We start from the raw sequence: 17,300 nt of genomic DNA, 5'->3' as shown, positions 1-17,300 counted from the left end.
TGAAATCCAGGCTGACACTTCAGCGCAGTACTATTAGAGGTGCCGTCTTATGGATGAGATGTTAAACGTCTGTCTTCTCATGTAAAAGATCCCATGACACTACTTTGAAGAGCAGGGGAAGTCTCCCAGTCTCCTCAATATTTATTCACAAACCAACATTAAAACAAACAGATGCGCTGCTTGTTACCTCACTGCTGTTGGTGGGAGCTTGCTGTACACGAATTAGACTCCACATTACAATAGTGACTACATTTCAAAACTACTTACTGGCTGCAAAGCGCTTTGGGACATGGTAACGTTATGAAATGATGTGGAAATGCCGGCGTTGGACCGGGGTAAACACATATTAGACTCCTCACAACGTTATGAAAAGCATTAAATAAATGAAAGTTCTTTCTTTTGCTTTCAGCTGCTGATGAACAGAATGCACAGCTGATTAAAATAATTTGAAAAGAAGTTTGTGGAGATGTGCTTCACTCACCCTACAGTAACAGCATAAATAATAAATCATGTGTAACTCGGAGCAAGAGACGGGCTCTAGTGGGGAGGAAGTGAAAGGGTGCTTCTGGACCACGCAGGTTCATAATTCTTTTGAACACCAATAACCACCAGAAATACAGCATCTTTAACAAATTAAAGCACCCCATCTGCTCGTTTAGCAGTGAGATGTTGGGGATGGCTGATCAGTTTATAGAGCAATGAGCAAGACATCCAAATCCAAGGCTTGGGTAGCAAAAATCAAATGAGTTCATATTTAAGAAAGCAGTTGAGGAGAATAGGAGGGATGCGCCTCAGAAACAGCAGGTTACAGTGCCATTTTTGGAACAAGAACAAACAATAGGTGGTTATTTGTTTAAATGGTTGCAGACCGAGGTTACAGCACCACGTTTCAAGCAAGTGACAATAATTAATGATATTGTTAATTGTTAGCAAGTACCAACAACATAGAGGAGGTTTCAAGTATTTTTAAACCTTTTACACAGCTAAAATTGCATCACAAGATACCTTTTATTTGATACTTCAATAATAGTTCCCCGGTCGTGGGCTAGCAGTAACCTTACACACCAAAGGAATATATTCCATTCACATTGTTGGGTTATTTGAACTGGGTAGGAATAGAAGAACTACAGGGCATAAATATAAAATGTTAAAGCCAGAGGTTGGGTAGATACCAAGAAGCATTTATATACCAGAGGCACGGTAGCACAGTGGTTAGCACTGCTGCCTCACAGCGTCAGGGTCCCAGGTTCAATTCTGGGCTCAGGTCACTGTCTGTGTGGAGTTTGCATGTTCTCCCCGTGTCTGGGTGGGTTTCCTCCGGGTGCTCCGGTTCCCTCCCACAGTCCAAAGATGTGCGGGTTAGGTTGATTGGCCAAGCTAAATTGACCCTGGTGTCAGGGGGATTAGCAGAGTAAGCGTGTGGGGTTGCAGGATTAGGGCCTGGGTGGGATTGTGGTCAGTACAGACTCGATGGGCCGAATGGCCTCCTTCTGCGCTGTAGGGATTCTATGAATAGAGCAAGTGTATAGATTTATTGCAGCTTCTTGAATAGAAGTTGGACAGATTCTCTGGGTATGGAGGACATCTCAAGCAATAGAAGGTAGGATTATCGATATGGCATGGGGTACAATTCTCCAAAAAAATGACTAGGTGCCACCTCTGGCGGAAAACGCAGTGTGATTCCCACAGGGTCAGTCAGCGTGATCCCAATCCCTCCTCAGTCATTTTCAGGAAGGGGTTAGATTTGCGGCTTGATTCAGAGGGCAGAGCGTGAGGACACCGGCAAGGCCCCATCTCAGATTGACCTTTAAAGCAACCTGGCCCCCTCCCCCCCGCCCAATCATCAGCATCATTAGGGCCCCACCCCCTCCTCCCTGAGAAGACAAAGCAGGGCTGTTCAAATTAAACACCCTCCTGCCCGTAACATGTCAAAGGTTGCAGACAGATCAAGAAGGGCAAGGATGGATATTTATAATCACAGTCAGATAGGGTAAAATTTGTGTCTTTGATAAGAACTGTGATCGGGTCAGAAACCTGTTTGAAGGGATTCAAACATAAAGCTCCTGGAAAGAAGAGCACAGATTTGGGAAGCGATAACACATTCAAGGGCTTTGGAAAAGAAAGGATGGTAGTTTTCAAGGGGCAAAGGTTGGCCATGTTGAGGAGAGGAATGATGATGGCAGATTTAAAGGCAAGCGGGTCTGAAGAGAGAACTATTAACAATAATGGCTAATGAGGACCAGGAGCAGGAGTTAGGGGGGGGATAGCCAGAAGTTTAGTGGGAATAGGGCTGTGGAAGCAGGAGTTGAATCGCATAAGATGAGCTTAAAGAGGGGAGAGGAACTACAGAATGATGACCAGGGCAGATGAACTTGATAAACTTTGGCCCAGTGGAAGAGAGCGACGCAGCAGAAACAGCTGATTGGGTACTGACAAATAAATCCACAGGCGACTTTACCAGTGCAAAAGTCAGGGTGAGAGTTCTGGAGTGTGGTTCATGGGTCCTGAAATGGCACAGCAAGAGGCCGGGGCTTGTGTTCAGGTCCTCAAATGACAGCAGAGCAAAGCACTGGCACATTTTGGGGCACGGGAGAGGAGGTGTCTGAACGGAACCAGGGTCCGACCTTTAGGGGGAGGTCCATCGTTGCAGTCGTCTTATCCTGTCTGTCCAAGGCAGGCAGCTGCACCACACATGACAAGTCGAGTCGAGTCCTTGATTTTGAATAGGGCAGTTGCAGGGTCAGTGTTGGTGCCCATTGGCATGGCTAAGAAACTGCTACCTTCTGGAGATCAGGTATTGCTAAGGAACTTTTATCTCGCAGGAGATCAGGTTACTGTTGGGAGGCCACTGTGGGATGAGAGGAATTCTGGGTGTGGCCCTTGGGGGGGGGGGGGGGGAATCAAGCATTCCCATTGGTCAACTTCAGAAGGCCCTAGGAATGAAAACCATGAAACCAGGTCACCTGAGGTGCTCATATAATTTCCTGCTTTCTTCACACAGTTTATTTTTTGGATCGGCAATGGGTCTTATACATTCAAATCTTTTTGCAAAATGGATTTGCCAGAGGAGGGCCTTGTTGGCACAGCAACAAAAGTCACAAGGCCACCAGACAAGTGTGTGTGTGTGTAGTTGGGGGGGGGGGGGGGGGGGGGGGGGAAGAGAGAGAGAGAAAGGGGGGAAAAGGAGGTCAGGAGAAAGACAACTAAGGCCAGCTGCTGTCCTGAAGAATGGAGTGTGTCAACTACCTCCAGCTATCTTAAGGGTAACGTCGGAGATGGCCAAGGCTTTCTTGGGAAGGAGTTGCTGATCTGTGCATACTACTCCTGCAACAAGACCTGCAGCTTTGTAAGGAATCCCATGCCAGTTGCCCTCAAGTTAACTGCGGCTCTAAGCTTCTACTCTGGACACTTACTTCAGGGCACCGTGGGAGACATATATGGTATTCCCAGGCTACAATATGTACAGCACAGGACACGACAAATGCCCTTCAGAGCCAATGAATTCATCAGATTCAGAATTGTTGCTGATAGTCAGGCCGCAAGAGCAGTTGTCATCTGGGCCAGTGCATGGTTTCCACATGTACAGGGTGCAATCGACTGCACACGTGTGGCTACTTGAGCTCCCTGGGAATATCCAGTTACATTTGTAAAACACAAGGGCTTTCACTCCCTTGATGTTCAAGTTGCCTGTTAACACCAGAAAAAAAATAATGCCATAGACAATTTTAAAGGTGTTACGTCTTACTGTCCATGATCAAATATGTTTGCACATGAATGTGTGTATTTTCTTACCCTCGGAGTGATCAAGTCAGTTTAACCCAGGAACAAGCTTTTGTATTTTAAAAATGAAGGTTAGTTAATTTCTCACACTTTCTACAGGGGTTGATGAAAATGTAAAGTCTCACTCACGCTATCACACGCACACACAACTTGATACTGTTGAATGTAAAGCAGTAATTATACAAATGGAATTTAGTCTCTATTTCAGCGGAGGTTTCATAGGCAAGTTGTTACTTTAACGTGAAAGTCTTGAAAATGCAGATTTTTCTGTAGCTGTGATGGTTCATAGAGTTGATCTGCCCAGAAGCTGCTTTCATAGGTAGGCTTGAAAATCGAACAGGTTAGAGGACAGAGGTTTGGTTTCTCTTTCAAGAGATCTTGCAAGATACATTGCTGCTTAACTGGCTGCAGCAGTAAGTGGCTTTATCTGTCAGACTCTATGGCCGGAACTCTACCACCTCGCTCGCCATGGAATCGGCATGGGCTAGGGTCCGAGAACAGAAAGGTCTGTTGACCTCGGGCAGGAATTTCCAGTCTCACCCGCGCGAGGCCGTAAAATCCCACTTCTTTCTGATGGAATTCTGTCTGCATCCCTGAAAAGATCTCGGAAAAGCAGTTTGAACTGGATGCTATATCTTTAGCAGGGAGCCAGGTGGCCGTTATATCATGTGATCTCAGTGTTAGGTCATTGTCCCAATGAAGGGATGGTAATCATGTAAGCAAGTCTGAAGTCTTCACCCACTTGTTTTTTTTTGGGTAACCAAAGCCTTTAGATTTGACACGGTAAGTTTGCATTTTTACAATGGAAAATGTTGATGGAATTTTGTTTACCTCCTGGCCGGAACCGCAGTGAGTCAATATCAAAAAAGATATCTTTTTCCTCGAGGGACAAGATGGTTTAATCTGCAAAAAAAGTGCCTGGTAACTCTGAGGAACCATTTTATCATAGAAATCATAGAAGCCCAACAATGCAGAAACAGGCCATTCGGCCCATCAAGTCTGCACCGACCACAATCCCACCCAGGCCCTACTCCTAAATCCCTACACGTTTACCCGCTAATCCCTCTAACCTACGCATCTCAGGACAGTAAGGGGCAATTTTAGCATGAACAATCAACCTAACCCGCACATCTTTGGACTGTGGGAGGAAACCGGAGCACCCGGAGGAAACCCACGCAGACACGAGGAGAATGTGCAAACTCCACACAGACAGTGACCCAAGCCGGGAATCGAACCCAGGCCCCTGGAGCTGTGAAGCAGCAGTGCTAACCACTGTGCTACCGTGCCAATTAAAAAAAAAACTCTAAAACATTTATAATACTGTCATGCAGGTATTGTATCATGACTCAGGCGTATGTTTGTTTCCCAGGGAGTTCTCACTTAATTGAGGCCCCTTCCCAAGTGCAGAGTTGGATCCTGGGTGATGACAGATATCCCCTCAAAGTAGCTCATGACACCAGTTCATCATCCCTAAAGCCCTGCAGAGGAGTGTTACAACACTGCACATTGCTCACCAAGGCCATTCACAGGGTTGCCGAAAGAGTGCTTTCAATGCCTTGAGGAGTCCAGCAGAGTTTTGCAATATGCGCTACAAAGATTGTCTTTGCTTGCTGTACCTTGCACAATGGGTGCGGCTTTGCAAAGCGCAGCGCTGCCAATTGATGACATGGAGGAATTGATTGATTGATTTATTGTCACATGAAAAGTATTGTTTCTTGCGAGCTGTTACAGACAAACATTCCGTCCATAGAGTACATTAGGGGAGAAGGAAAGGAGAGGGTGCAGAACATAGTGTTACAGTTACCGATAGGGTGAGAAGAAAGATCAGCTTAATGTGTGAATAGGACCATTCAAAAGTCTGATGGCAGCAGGGAAGAAGCTGTTCTTGAGTAGGTTGGTACATGCTTTCAGGCTTCAGTATCTTTTTCCCAACGCAAGGAGGTGGAAGAGAGCATGTCCGGGGTCCTTGATTATGCTGGCTGCTTTGCCGAGTAGGAAGTGTAGATGGCCGGGAGGCTGGTTTCTGTGATGGACTGGGCTATATTCACAACCCTTTGTAGTTTCTTGCGGTCTTGGTCAGGGCAGGAGCCATACCAAGCTGTGATGCAACCAGAAAGAATGCTTTCTATGGCACATCTGTAGAAATTGGAGAGAATCGTATTGGACATGCTGAACTTTCTTAGCCTTCTGAGAAAGAAGAGGCATTGATGGGCTTTCTTAACTATGGCATCGACATGGAGGGGCCAGGACAGGTTGTTGGTGATCTGAACACATGGTGAACTGCTAACATCCTCATAGGAGGATGACAGAGGAAAATGAGGACGACAAAGATCTTGAGGCAGCTGCCAGGGTCATGCAGAGACATGAATGGACAACTTCATCCTCAACTGTTTTGACCAGCCATGATGCGCAGGGTAACCATCATTTCCTTGCCCCATTTGTGCACCCACCTCTGCCAGCCTCCATTCGGAGCTACCTCATACACATGTCCTCTACACCTTCGGGAAGTAGAAAGTAGAACATTCTCAAACTGGACAAAAAGATTGGCCCCCCTGAGGATACTGGCTTTGCACTGACATCCAGGTTCATGAAGCCACCCTGAGCCATCCCTCTGCTCCTTGCCAACATTGTCAAAGCCATGATCACATGAGCAGCACATCACTTCTCGCACTTGTCAGTGACCTTGGCCAATCTGCTTGGCAAGTTTATGGGGTGTCCAGCAGATGATGCATGTGCAGTCATGTCAAATTGCCTTAGGAATACAAATTACACCACACACATTACCATCCAATTACGACTGATGTCCAACATAATGTCTCATTGTTGCCTACACAGGAGAGATATCCCTCAGTTCCCTTCATTCAGCAACAAGTGCCAAATATGAAGCTTGACAGCGCAATATGCCCTCAAAGGAGGATGTCCCAGCAAAGGCACATTTTGCACACAAGTCAAGTGAACAAAATACATTGTGATATCTATACCATAACAGTGCCTCCAATGCCACCATTGTGCCAATACTTAATTTGTCTTTTATGAACACTATGCCTTGTTGTGACCCAGACATCAACAGCTAATGAGGAGGCAGACAATTGAAAGTGATCTCCTGCCACATTATGGCCTACGGCACATGTATCCACTGCACAAACTTAAAATTTGCGTTGTGATTCCCAACATGTAAAAGAAGTGATGTCCATTTATGATTCTGCTGTCTGGAACAGTGCACGGATAAAACACTGCCCACAGTTAACGTTTCAGGTCTGTGACGCACTGCGTATTTCCAGCTTTTGCTGTTTTTATTTCAGATTTTCAGCAGTTGTAGTTGGTTGCTTTAGTTCTTGCATACAAGTACAGACAGACAAGGGTGCTTTCAACACTTTGGGATGTGCCAGCAGTGTCGCTAACTGCTTATAAGTATCAGCCTCAATGGGAGGTGGAAAATAATTGTTTGGTGCGTAAACTGCTTGAGGGAGGTGGCAGGTGGCACAGTGGTTAGCACAGTTGTCTCACAGAGTCAGGGACCTGCGTTCGATTCCAGCTGTGGGTGACTGTCCGTGTGGGCTTTGCACATTTTCTGCGTGCGCTTCCTCCGGGTGCTCCGGTTTCCTCCCCCACAGTCACAAAAATGTGCACGTTAGGTGGATTGGCTATGGTAAATTCACAGGACTATGGGGATAGGGCGGAGGGAAGGGCCTGGGTGGGATGCTCTTTTGATGAGTCGGTGCAGACTCACTGGATTCTTTCTGCACTGTAGGGATGCTGTGGTTCTAAGGTCAATCGATTGGAGTAGAATGGGGGCTACATTCTTTAAAATTAAGATGAAAGAAAGATGATCTCATTAAAAGTTGCATAAAATACTGTGCAGGCCTGAACTGGGGACATGCTCAGATGTTGTTTATGCTAGCTGGAGAATCTGGGACCAAGGGGTCATAGATTTGGGATAAGGAGTCAGATATTTAGGATTGAGGTAAGGAGACATTTCTTCACTCGGAGAGTTAGGAACCTTTGGGATTTTCTACCCTTGGAGGGCTGTGGATGCTCATTCATAGAGTACATTCAAGTTTTAGATAGATATATTTTTGGGAACTAAGGAAATCAAAGGATATGGTGACATGGCAAAGTTGATGTAGAGCTCCAGCTATGACCTTATTGAATAGTGGAGCGAGGGCTTTACGGCCTAACTCTGCTCCTATTGCTTGTATTTTTATGTTTACTTTCTTTTCAGGCTGCAGGTCAGAATGACAGAAATGCCCAGATTGCTTTATATTTTACTGAATAAAAGGGTTGTAACTAAGGCTATTTTTAAAGTTCTAGGATACATATTTTCCAGAGGTGTTCAAATGTTAACCTCGGGACATAACTGCACAAAACCAACAGTTGCATGCCACCTTTAAACAGAGGTGAACCGGGTGCTACCAGAGTTCAGTGCACTGCTGACTTAATCTTGAAGGTAGGACATATAGAAAGTTTCAATGTAATGAATATTCATAGCCACCACAGGATATTTGAGAGACTTGAACCACCACTGCCATGCTGTAAATTTAATCTTTGCATTCCAACCCATCATAGGGAAACTAAAGTTTTGGCTGCCACCTTAATCAAGTTAATCATCTTTCCCGCTCTTATAGGTCCCATGAAATATTGTTCATGCAATCTGCTTGCTGAGAGAGGTGACTGCCCTGGTCATAGCTTGCAGTGGCTTGACCATTTTACATTACCTAAAAGAGACCACTTTTTTAAACACACAAGTGTTTTCCCCAGCGATTGCAGAGTAGGACTTGATTAGGTTGATTGACAGGTAAGGTCATATGACTAGCTACAACTAGCCTTTCCCAGAGAACTCAAGGCAGTCTGTTTGAGGTTGCTCTCTCTATACCTCTTGCTTTCTCTATATCTCTTGCTCTGTCTGAAGTGGAGACTGGAATCTGCCAAGAAATAAGCCTTTTTCTCTGAGATTCTACTGTTTGGAGATGGAGCTTTCTCTGGAAATTGCTGCATGAGAATTGGAAGATGTGTCTGTCTGGATCACTCTCCAGAAGTGTCAAAAGGCTGGAAATCTCGTACCTACGTAAGCATCTTTGGTTTCTGTGCTAACTGGTTCTAAAGGAGGGATTCATGTCTGTGGGGAATACTGCTAAGTTGGAACAATAGAGATAGCGAGCTGTTAAGAATTATGCTTTGTCATTTTTAAGTATTTTAATTGCAAAAAATATGCTTTTTTGTTATATTCTAACAGTGTTCTTAAATAAAGCACGTTTTGATAAAAGCTTCCTAGTGAATCACTTGAACCATATCTGGTGTGAAACACCTTATGTTCACCCTAATGCCAAAATCAAATACAAAAGTTAGGGTCTAGGCTAACTTCATAAAACACCTTGGAGTTTCTGATCTGGTCCTTAACACAGACCAAGAATCTAACAGTACAATGACAACTATGAAACAACAAAAAGGTTTGCTTCCTGGGGAGGTGGTGGGTGCAGGTACAATAACGGTATTTAGATGAATAGATGAAAAGGATTGGAATGGAAGGATACAGACTGTGTAAGTGCAAAATATTTTAGTTTAGGCAGGCATATGGTGGCACGGGCTTGAGGGCCGAAGGGCCTGTTCCTGTGCTGTACTGTTCTTTGTACCTTACAATTGTGACAAATGTTTGTAATATCTATCTTTGAATGCATTTAAACAATAATCTTACACAGGACTACCTACATCACACTTGTTCCAGCCATGGAGGCAGGCAGTGTTAATTATAGAGAACAGTCCATTGTAACCAAACACAGCTTGCTACGTTGTAAATTCATAATCAAATACATGCTATTTAATGTCCTTCACACATTACCACACACCTGCAATTTGCACCAAAACTCAGACTTAAGTGAATGAGAAGTGTGATATCATCTCAACCATAAGCACCATCATTAATTTGGCTTGTGTGTTACAACTGGGACGTTTACAAGATTATATTTTGTGACTGTAGCTTTAAATTTAGGGTAAATTGAGGAAGTCATGCAACCTATTCTGCAGTCTGCCCGACAGTAAACCTGGGTGGTGTGATTGTTAGAGATCAAAGAAACGCTTAGATTGTTTTACAGAGAAGGTGGCACATAAGCCTTGGAGACAATGGTATCAGTCTGAGTTTACTACACGTAGACACTGAATCTCCAAATGGCTCAGAGAGGTGTTGCTGTTGAACTATAAATTATCCATTTCCTTCCAAGATTAAAGGAAGTTGAGTTAAGGATAGCTAAATCAGCATTTCTACCATGATACAAGGATAATGTGTTTCGTGTTGCAATCGAGAAGGCGGCAGAGGAAGCCACTTTAAAATCAGGTTACAGGCTTCCCTACAAATCAATAACATTGACAGATAAAGAGCACCTCTGTACAGTGAAGAGGCTGTTTGGCTTTGCAAGCTCTTACAGCTAGATGCAGGAGAGAGATAGTCTCTAGTCAAAGAGATGCATCCTGCAGCCATCTACAGATTTCAGATTTGAGTTGGCTAGGGGGTAGAAGAATCATCGGAACAGGTAATACTGCTAATGATTGATTTAAGGAACTCTCAGAGAACAGAGGAAAGCTGCCTTTCAAAGTTACTTTTTGGCAAAATGGGGATATAGGAACCTGAGAGAAACTGTGAACTGTTTGCTAAAAGGACTGCAATTCTGTGGCGTGTGGCAGGTGATAAGTATAAAAGGGGAATTTCCTCTCTGTAGTTTAAAGTATAAGTTGCCTACAAAAAGAAGTGTTTAGTCAAAGGTGTTTAGTTACAGTAAAAATTTTTAAAAGGTGAAATTTCAACATGTCACTTTCAGCTATAAACAGGAAATCTGAATGGTATTTGTCTTTATGGAGATTGTACATGAGAAACATGATGCTTTCAAACCCAAACCCCCCCAGATACAAAATAGAGGCAGCTCAACTATTTAATTTGCTGATGATTAACTCGGTTTCCCCATTTATAAATAACCTAATGTGCTCCACTCACTACTTTCCTTCCCTTTGATACAAGTTTATACAGATATTCATTTGCAATTACAAAGAACAAAAGAACAAAGAAAATTACAGCACAGGAACAGGCATTTTTTTTAATTTTGAAGATTCAATTTTCTCTCAGTCTTTTGCAGTTTTCCTGCACATTTAACACATCACTGCCATAAACCTGCATATGTTCAAAAATAGGCTGTTTTTCAATTCTCTCCAACAAAAAAACTCACCAATAGGACCAGTCTCTGATAATGCTGCCTGAGTTCCTGCAGACTGTCTGATGGACTTGCACCCAGAATTTCATACCAGTCCTTTCGAAGAATATTTTCAGATGTCATTCGATAGGTGCTTTTCACATGTGTCTTATTGGAATCCATGCTTTAAAAAAAAGCAGCATGCTGATAATTAATTTTGTCCCTTGTGCATTGAATTATGTAGCCTGTCAATACAAACAACAAACATCTTTGAAAATGAATGATACAAAGCAGAATAAAAGGAAAACTAAAGGACCTTCATCCATTGCAGAATGCTGCAATATTTGACGGGAGGAAGATTTTTTTCAGGGGTTAACAGTGTGCTTCCTGTAGAATTGGAATCCCCAATAAGTTCCAAGATTTAGCATATGAACTGTATCAATTTCACCACTTCCTCATTTTGTTCCCCCAATTTCTCATTAAACCATTAGCAAATCATGCATAGAATAGCCTCCAGCAACAAAGTGTGTACGATAAAGGCCACTGAAGTAAATAGTATAGATGCACTTAAGGGGAAGCCAGAAAGCATACAAGGGTGAGGAAAATAAACATGGAAACGGGAGGAGGCTTGAGTGGAGCTTAAACACTGACATGGACTGGTTAGGTCTAACGGCTTGTTTCTGTGCCATATGTGCTACATATTCCATTCGCTCCTTCTTACTGCGTGATTTTACAAAGTCCCATTCCCCTGCTTTTGTCTGGTGTCCTTTTATATTATCCTTCACTGTAATCCTTACCATTCCAAAGGAGTGCAGGTTAGGTGCATTGGTCATGCTAAATTGCCCCTTAGTGTCCCAGGACTCGTAGGTTAGAGGGATTAGCAGGGTAAATGTGTGGGGTTACGAGGATAGGGCTGAGGTGGGACTGTTGTCAGTGCAGGCTCGATGGGCCAAATGGCCTCCTTCTGCACTGTAGAAGGATTCTATTTGGAATGCGGTAATCAATTCAATATCGATCACCACTTCTGATAAATTACTCCATATTCTGAGCTGTGAGAACAGTTCTTCTATCTCCCCATTATGTATCTAAAATTTAAGATTGCAGCATCTGGTCTTTAATATATCTATCAGTAAAATTCTTCTACGTTAACATGTTGAATTCTTTCATTGTTCTGAACATCTCATCAAATTGCACCGTCAATTTTCTCAGGTTTGTGGGAACAAGTGTAATTGTTCCAATCTTTCCTTGAAACTCAGACCAATCACTCGCTAATCTAGCCAGCACAGTTAAGGGAGCGGTCTTTACGTTGTGATTAGAATCATAGAATCCTACAGTGCAGAAAGAGGCCATTCGGCCCATCGAGTCTGCACCAAGCACAATCCCACCCAGGCCCTATCCACATATCCCTACATATTTACCCGCTAATCCCTCTAACTTAGGCATCTCAGGACACTAAGGGGCAATTTTTTTTTAGCATGGCCAATCAACCTAACCCGCACATCTTTGGACTGTGGGAGGAAACCGGAGCACCCGGAGGAAACCCACACAGACACGAGGATAATGTGCAAACTCCACACAGACAGTGACCTGAGCTGGGATTTTTTTAATATCAACTATTGCTACAACATAGAGGTTACACAATTCCAACCAATATCAACTGATGTTTCCACATTCCCAGTCTGCATTCTGAAGAAGAGTCATTCTGACTCGGAATGTTAACTCTGCTTCTCTCTCCACAGATGCTGCCAGATCTGCTGAGTTTTACCTGCATTCCTGCTTTTATTTCCTTACTCCAATTGATGTTCTGTATGCCAGCACATATTTCAAGTACAGCAACGTCGGGTTTAGAGTCACTAAATCTCTTCACATTTAAGTGCAATTGGAAATTCAAATCTCACCACATCGTAGAAAAATACAAATCACATTTTTAACTTCAGCTTTTAAAAACAGTCATGGTATTGCAGGAAATTCTAACTGAAATGATATTTTGCAAGTGTCACTAAAATTTACATGATCAACTCTGACATGAAGATTTGTTTTATGAATGGACTGCCACTAAAAACAGCACATAAAAATAATAAAACACAAATGCTGGAAATACTCAGCAGGTCAGGCAACATCTGTGGAGAGAATTGTAGTTTTATGGCACAGTATATCTCGATACCAGAGTGCAACATATTGAAAGGTTCTAAAGTTTATTTGTCAAAAGTAAGGCTTACATCAACACTGCAATTAAGTTACTGTGAAATTCCCCTAGTTGCCACACTCCAGCGCCTGTTCGGGTCAATGCACCTAACCAACACATCTTTCAGACTGTGGGAGGAAACCGGAGCACCCGGAGGAAATCCACACAGACACAGGGAGAACGTGCAAACTCCGCACAGAGAGTGACCCAAGCCGGGAATCGAACATGGGTTCCTGGCGCTGTGAGGCAGCAGTGCTAACCACTGTGCCACCATGTAGTCCACATGTTCTGTAAGCTTCTTAACTGCACCACTAAGTCAACACTGAGCAGTTTGTACCCAAGGGTTTTAATTGTACAGTAAAGAATGACACAATACCTCAATCTGTTACTCGAGAGTTATAGCTTCGTCCTACTGATCCAATTCCATTCAGGAGAAGTGCATCAGTCTTCAGTGGAGCTGCAAAGAGAAAATAGACAAAGATAGAGAGCAGAAATAACTTTTTTTTTTTAGAAACAAGTTCACACAAAAGGTAGATAAAATGACTGATGCAGCACAAATTTACCTCAATGGCCAATGTGAATGAGTTCCAGTGGAATTTTCCAAGTGGCTCATTCCTGATTATTCCAGGAATTTAACTTCCCCGAGAACTAGCCCCGTTCACAACCTCAGGACGTCCTTGAGGGTGATACAATTAAGTACTTTTGAAGTTTAGACACTGTTGTGGTGCCCCAAACCCATTATGATCTAACATAACAACGTCCTTATTGCATTAAGCACATTTAATTACTCTGAAAAAAGAATGGGTAGACAGGAGCAAGCTGTAACTCAATCCTTCATTCACTGCTGGAAACTCTAACCCATGTTCAGCATTTGAGCTGGTAACCTTAATGTGAAGCAAAAATCAAATCAATGCCATCCATCATGGAAAATAAATGGCCATAAAATGAACTCAATTTCACAGACCTTCTTCCTTCATCTATCTTGCAAGATAAGCATGTACATTTCTAAAATTCTATGAATTACATACATCTGCAGCCAGAGCAATAGAAAATTTAGTACATTCTTCAAAAAAAGCACTCGCCCACCTACTCTGTATAACACTTATGCACAGTGCTGAAAGACCTGAATCATGAAGCAGGTGCTGTTTACCTGAACCAAGGAACTAGCCATTTCCATTTGTCCCAATGGAAACAGAACCAGAGTCACCCATTCTCCTTGATATTGTGACTTTTAAGCTTGCTGCTCTACTCACACTTTTGAGTCATTTGAGGTTTCGCTTCAATCAGATTCGCTCTTTTGTTAAAAAGGGTCATGGATCAAAGGTTGATGTAATTATGGCTTATGCTATATCACTATGATACAAGGCAAGGAGACAGGCCCCAAGAACTACCTCAGCCTGTCTGGTCTGTTGGTTCACACTGTTGACAGTATTCTGCATCACACTCCAGCCACCTCAATCAGACTGAGGGTGGCACAGTGGTTAGCCCTTCTGCCTCACAGTGCCAGGGACCAGGATTCGATTCCTGGCTTGGGTCATTGTCTGTGTGAAGTCTGCACGTTCTCCTCGTGTCTGCGTGGGTTTCCTCCGGGTGCTCCGGTTTCCTCCCACAGTCCAAAAATGTGTGAGTTAGGTGGATTGGCTATGCTATATTGCCCCTTAGTGTCAGGGGGACTAGCTAGGCTAAATGCATGGGGTTATGGGGATAGGGCCTGAGTGGGATTGTGGTCGGTGCAGACTCAATGGGCCGAATGGCCTCCTTCTGCACTGTAGGGTGCTATGATTTGTGCCCCTATTTTGACATTATTATGTGACAGCACCATTGGCAGTTATGAAGAAATTTGAAATTTAGTGTTCTGCATTATTTTGCAAAGCCTTATTTAGGCATATGAGTCAGCCAAAGAAAACACCTTTCGCTTATCAAAGTCATTTAATCAAGTTAGCGATGCTATGGAATTAAAATATGCAGACTGATCCATCAGGTTAGATTTTCTAACCCAAAACTCAGGAAAATATGTTATGCAGTTTATCAGCAACAAAATGGAGTGACGCTTCATTCGGTCCATTAGGCCACTTTAATGCTGATTTTCTCTCCTTATTTATAGAATTTCCCTCAACACCTTCTTCTTTCCTCTGCCCGAAGGCAGGTCTGACCTACTGTGCCATGACCTCCACCAATTGGAGGATGAGGAGGGAGGTCCCAAATCCACCCCAGGTGGAAAAGGTGATTCAACACTGCACTGTTCATCCAAACCGGCCATCCTCAGGTGAGACACTCAGACAACATCTGGCTTGTCCTCACAGGTGCACATACAAAACCCAATGGTGCTATTCTCAGACTTCTGGTAAAAGTTTCTATAGATATAGTTCTTGGGGCTAAAGGAATCAAGTTATGTGGGAGAAAGGCTATGGGCCAAGTGATGTTAGATGGGATTAGGTGGGAGCACAGGTGTTTCTTTGTGTTGGTGCAGACACAATGGGCTGAAGGGCCTCTTCTGCACTGTATGATTCTATGAAGGCAGGATCAGGATATTGAATTTGATAATCAGCCATGATCAGAATGAATGGCAGAGTAGGCTCAAAGGGCCAAATGGCCTACTCCTGCTCCTTTGTTTCTATGTCAAGCATCAGATCAAGCCAAAGATCAGGTGTAATGCTTTTTCTTGTCAGCATGGATCTTGTATATCTCTCTTGTGGAGGCGGTGGCACAGTTGTTGGCACTGATGCTTCACAGCACCAGGGATCCTGGTTCGATTCCCAGCACTGTGCGGAGCCTGCATGTCCGTGCAGAGCCTGCATGTTCTCCCCGTGTCTGCACGAGTTTCCTCCGGATGCTCCGGTTTCCTCCCAGTCTGAAGGACGTGCGGGGTAAGTGCATTGGCCGTACTAAATTCTCCCTCAGTGTACCTGAACGGGCGCCGGAGTGTGGTGACAAGGGGATTTTCCACACTAACTTCATTGCAGTGTTAATGTAAGCCTACTTGTGACACTGATAAACAAACTTTAAAACTATGAATTGGATTAGATTTGAGTTGGTTTTTGGAGCAAGCAAGGAGATGGATTAAGGATGTTGTCTGTCCATCCTGAGTATTGGCTTTGTAACTTTAAGAAAGCAATAACCCAATAATTCTATTCAAACGATGGAGAGAGTAGTTCTCCCCGTCTGCTGGCTAAGCGCCCATTCAGTACAGGTTTTTGATCTTGCTGTGTAAATCCTTGCATTGTCTTAATGACGAAGATGATGCTGAGATATGAAACTACATCTTACTGTGTCTGCTGCCAGATTTTAACTATAGATTCTTCACAATTGTACAGTTATGTGGCTCGGAGTTGAGTTTACCCCGAGACAGACAGCAGCGTGGCGGTACTTTAACCCGGGGCATTGCCAGGAGAGTCCCGGGGCCGCCAGCTTTCGGGGAGGTTCCCTCACCGGGAACATGTGCTCACTCTCCGCCTGTTTATACCCCGCCCCCCGCTACTCACAGCGATGCTGAGACTTGGTCAACATCCTCCAGCGGCCCGGCCCGGCCCGGCCCTTCCTTCTTGCGGCTTCGCCCTGCCTTCCCAGTCGGGCCTCCGGGCCACAGCAGGCAGCCGTTTAAAACACAGCACCACAGTGCCCGGAACCAAAGGCAGCGGCTTCAGCCGCTCCCCCCGGAACCAAGCCGCTGGCACCAGGCCCAACAGGAAGGGAAGCTTTAGAGCGTCGGACCCGTTATTTGAATAGAGAAATACGTTAAAGGGAGGCGCGCGTGCGCGCGCGCGCTGCGGGATGTGATTGGCTGACTGGATTAGAACAGAAACTGGGATTGGCTGGATGGATTGGGCGACTGGGATTGGACAGTTGGGATTGGGAGAATGGGATTGGGATGTTGGGATTGGGCAATTGGGATTGAGGGGTTGGAATTGGGTAAATGGGATTTGAAGATTGGGATTGGACAGTTGGGATTAGGTAGATGGGATTCAGAGGGTAGAACTGGGTGATTGAGATTCAGAGGTTGGGATTGGATGAATGGGATTGGGATGTTGGGATTGGAGAATGAGATTGGGAGAATGGGATTGGACAGTTGGGATTGGGAGAATGGGATTGGACAGTTGGGATTGGGATAATTGGATTGGGAGAATAGGATTGGGATGTTGGGATTGGACAATTGGGATTGA

General features: G+C 44.1%; 1 protein-coding gene across 1 annotated transcript in view; it reads right to left on the bottom strand.

The window, feature by feature from the left end:
- Nucleotides 1-16,806, bottom strand: part of dnajc24 (DnaJ (Hsp40) homolog, subfamily C, member 24) — a 78,871-nt gene extending 62,065 nt beyond the window's left edge. Inside the window, exons 1-3 of the mRNA XM_078220929.1 lie at nucleotides 16,623-16,806; nucleotides 13,517-13,597; nucleotides 10,992-11,139 (exon numbers count right to left, since the gene is read on the bottom strand). Of these exons, the coding sequence (XP_078077055.1) occupies nucleotides 10,992-11,138 (147 nt within the window). The 5' untranslated portion in view covers nucleotide 11,139; nucleotides 13,517-13,597; nucleotides 16,623-16,806. The remainder of the gene's footprint in view (nucleotides 1-10,991; nucleotides 11,140-13,516; nucleotides 13,598-16,622) is intronic.
- Between the last annotated feature and the right edge of the window lie 494 nt (nucleotides 16,807-17,300).

Source organism: Mustelus asterias, chromosome 9 (genome assembly GCF_964213995.1).
Source record: "Mustelus asterias chromosome 9, sMusAst1.hap1.1, whole genome shotgun sequence".
NCBI lineage: Eukaryota > Metazoa > Chordata > Chondrichthyes > Carcharhiniformes > Triakidae > Mustelus > Mustelus asterias.
Note: the sequence above shows the minus strand (reverse complement) of the source record. Positions and strands in the feature narration are given on the sequence as shown.